At 36.2% G+C, this 2,558-nt stretch overlaps 1 protein-coding gene across 1 annotated transcript in view; it reads right to left on the bottom strand.

The window, feature by feature from the left end:
* Positions 1–990: 990 nt before the first annotated feature.
* The window catches only part of LOC107717367 (uncharacterized), an 8,227-nt gene continuing 6,659 nt past the window's right edge, over positions 991–2,558 (bottom strand). Inside the window, exon 3 of the mRNA XM_016524083.1 lies at positions 991–1,753. Within this exon, the coding sequence (XP_016379569.1) occupies positions 1,341–1,753 (413 nt within the window). The 3' untranslated portion in view covers positions 991–1,340. The remainder of the gene's footprint in view (positions 1,754–2,558) is intronic.

Raw genomic sequence — 2,558 nt, 5'->3', positions numbered from 1 at the left:
CAATACCGCGCTTCAAGCCAACTGCTGGACTTGAAACCTGGACGACAGTACATCTGTGCGGCTTCAAACTCTTTGGGGAAGGATCAAGCCACACTCTACCTTTTGCCCCCCAGTCCAGAGAGATTAACCGCAAAGACCTCTTTCTCTCTCCTTGTGCTGCTTCTTGCTCTGGCCTTGGGTACCAAGCTGCTTTTGGCTCTGGGTGTGGGAGCTTGGGTGATCAAGAGGAGGTTTAGCATCAGAGCTAGCAGCGTGGAACACTGAAAAGACGCAAATGTCATGCTCACATAATCAGAACACTGTGGTTTCAAAGCTGTTTCTTGTCTCATGTATGTTGTTAAAAATACAAAGGCTTAAAATAAACTTCCTCTTCTGAGGTCAGCCATATGACTCTGACTTCCATCTTTGTCTGACCTGAGTGGATAATTTCACCCTGAGTGACTTAAATACCAATATAATAACATAACATAACATAATATAATATAAATCTAATAAAATATAAATCTTTATCTTCATGCATTCATCTGTTAAAATTAAAGTTTTGCAAAAAAAACAAAAAACAAAGTGGGTTGGAAAATATAAAGAATTTTAGATTCTTTTTTTTTTTTATCTTAAACTGGGATCTACTGTACCTGTACATAACGACTGATTAATTATATTCACTTCCACCACACAGGCACACACACAGGTTGGAAAATAAGATAATGGCTTGATAATGGCAGCCGAAAAAGAATTACAAAGACAAACATTGCTTTTTCTTATTTTTTAAAAGAACATTTACTATTGAATCAAAGAAAGACCATTTGTGAGAAATTAAATGGATTGTAAAATTAAATAAATTTAGATGTTTCGATGATTTTCAAGTCAGTTTAAACTTGTGTGACTGTGACTGTTATTAAAGTAAAGATTTTTTAAATAAAGGGCTAAAAAAATGTATATCAAATAAAGCCTATGGCATTATTTTGTATAAAAAAAAGTCTACAGGACTCATTGTTGTTCAATTAACATTCTTTAATAATAATCAGTTTAAATCTTAGTCTGGATACAGCTCAAAATGCATCTCAACTTACACGCTAATTTTTAATAGTTATATTTAACCTAAAAAGTCTGCAATACAAGTTTTCTTTTCACTGTTAATATTGTTGCTAGATCTATGTCATTGCCCACCAGATAACATTTTCTAAATCTAGTCTAATATAGGGGCCTCACTATGTATAGACAGATAAATGTTGAGCATGAAAATCAAACCAATCTATACTGATCCCTAAAGATAGTTCTGGAAGCAAATTTTTGGAGGTCACAAGTCTTGTAATTAAGACATCTGTTGTTTACAAAGTATCTCATAAAGTGAAGTATTTTGGTCTTTTATAGCAAACAGGCTTCTTTTTAGAACAGCAGCGTCCACTCTTCCACTTGAAGTTCTTGTTGGGATCCAGGGAAACCAAGGCGCACAAGCCTTTCTCCGGTTTTTCAGGCTGTCCTTTCTCCCAGTAAGTGAAGTCCACGTAAGGTGAGAAAGTGTCCTCGTTTTTCCAGTACCAGTCTGTTGAGTACAAGCTGCGGCGCAGACTGATCCAGCCCTCCGTGGGTTCTTCAAATGTCATGTTTAAGGCCATCTTAGTCTGGCTGCTTTCATTGTTGAGCCTGGCAAACAGATAAGCATTTTTCATGCAGTACTCGCGGGACTTGAACCAGCTCATTTCATCTTCACCAAGTACAAACATCTCCGGAGTCACCAGACAGCCGCCATCATCTAAACACACACAAATGAATATTCAGTAATCAGTTAGTATTTACGGAGCCCCTAAAGGGACATGGTGGTGGAAAAAAAATCGGGGTGGGAGGAATTTTTTTTTTTGCGTTCTCTTTAGCTTTTGAATGACCAGCACCTGCCTGGGTCTGTGCGACTTCATCTATGGCTTTCCTCTTCCCTTACCCCCACCGCTCCCTCGCCCATTCTAAGTTACGTCCTTCGGCTGTTTACTGTTTTATTTATTTTCTTTTTCTGCTGATGACCCGCGCCCCCCCTGCAATACTCGTGCGCCCCCCCTGGCGGGTGCGCCCCACACTTTGAGAACCACTGGTTTAGCATAAACTCCTAATTTTACAGTCTATGCTCGTGACTCAAAAACATAAAAAAGCTAGAAGCAAAGCAACAGCAGAAGACAGATAGATGGTTTATAATACATGGTTTGTATTATATAATAGTACTATTTGTTAATCATTTTAATGCATATAATTTGTATTATATGCTCATTAAAACACTTTTTAAAAAGGTATATGTGAATGTACATGTATATGTGAATGTGAAAGGTATATGTGAATGTACATAAAATCATATCTTATATCTTCAGTGTTGTCACATGAAAAGATATAATAAAATATTTACAAAAATGTGAGAGGTGTACTCACTTCTGTGAGATACTGTATATATATAAACACACACACATGTATATATTTAAGAAATATATGTAATATATAATTATATTTATATATAATATAAATCATATATATACAGTATATATATATACACACACACACACACACACACATACATA

The sequence above is a fragment of the Sinocyclocheilus rhinocerous genome, unplaced genomic scaffold (assembly GCF_001515625.1).
Source record: "Sinocyclocheilus rhinocerous isolate Xijiao unplaced genomic scaffold, SAMN03320098_v1.1 scaffold933, whole genome shotgun sequence".
Lineage (NCBI taxonomy): Eukaryota > Metazoa > Chordata > Actinopteri > Cypriniformes > Cyprinidae > Sinocyclocheilus > Sinocyclocheilus rhinocerous.
The sequence above is the reverse complement of the archived record's forward strand: the minus strand, read 5'-3'. Positions and strand labels throughout refer to the sequence as shown.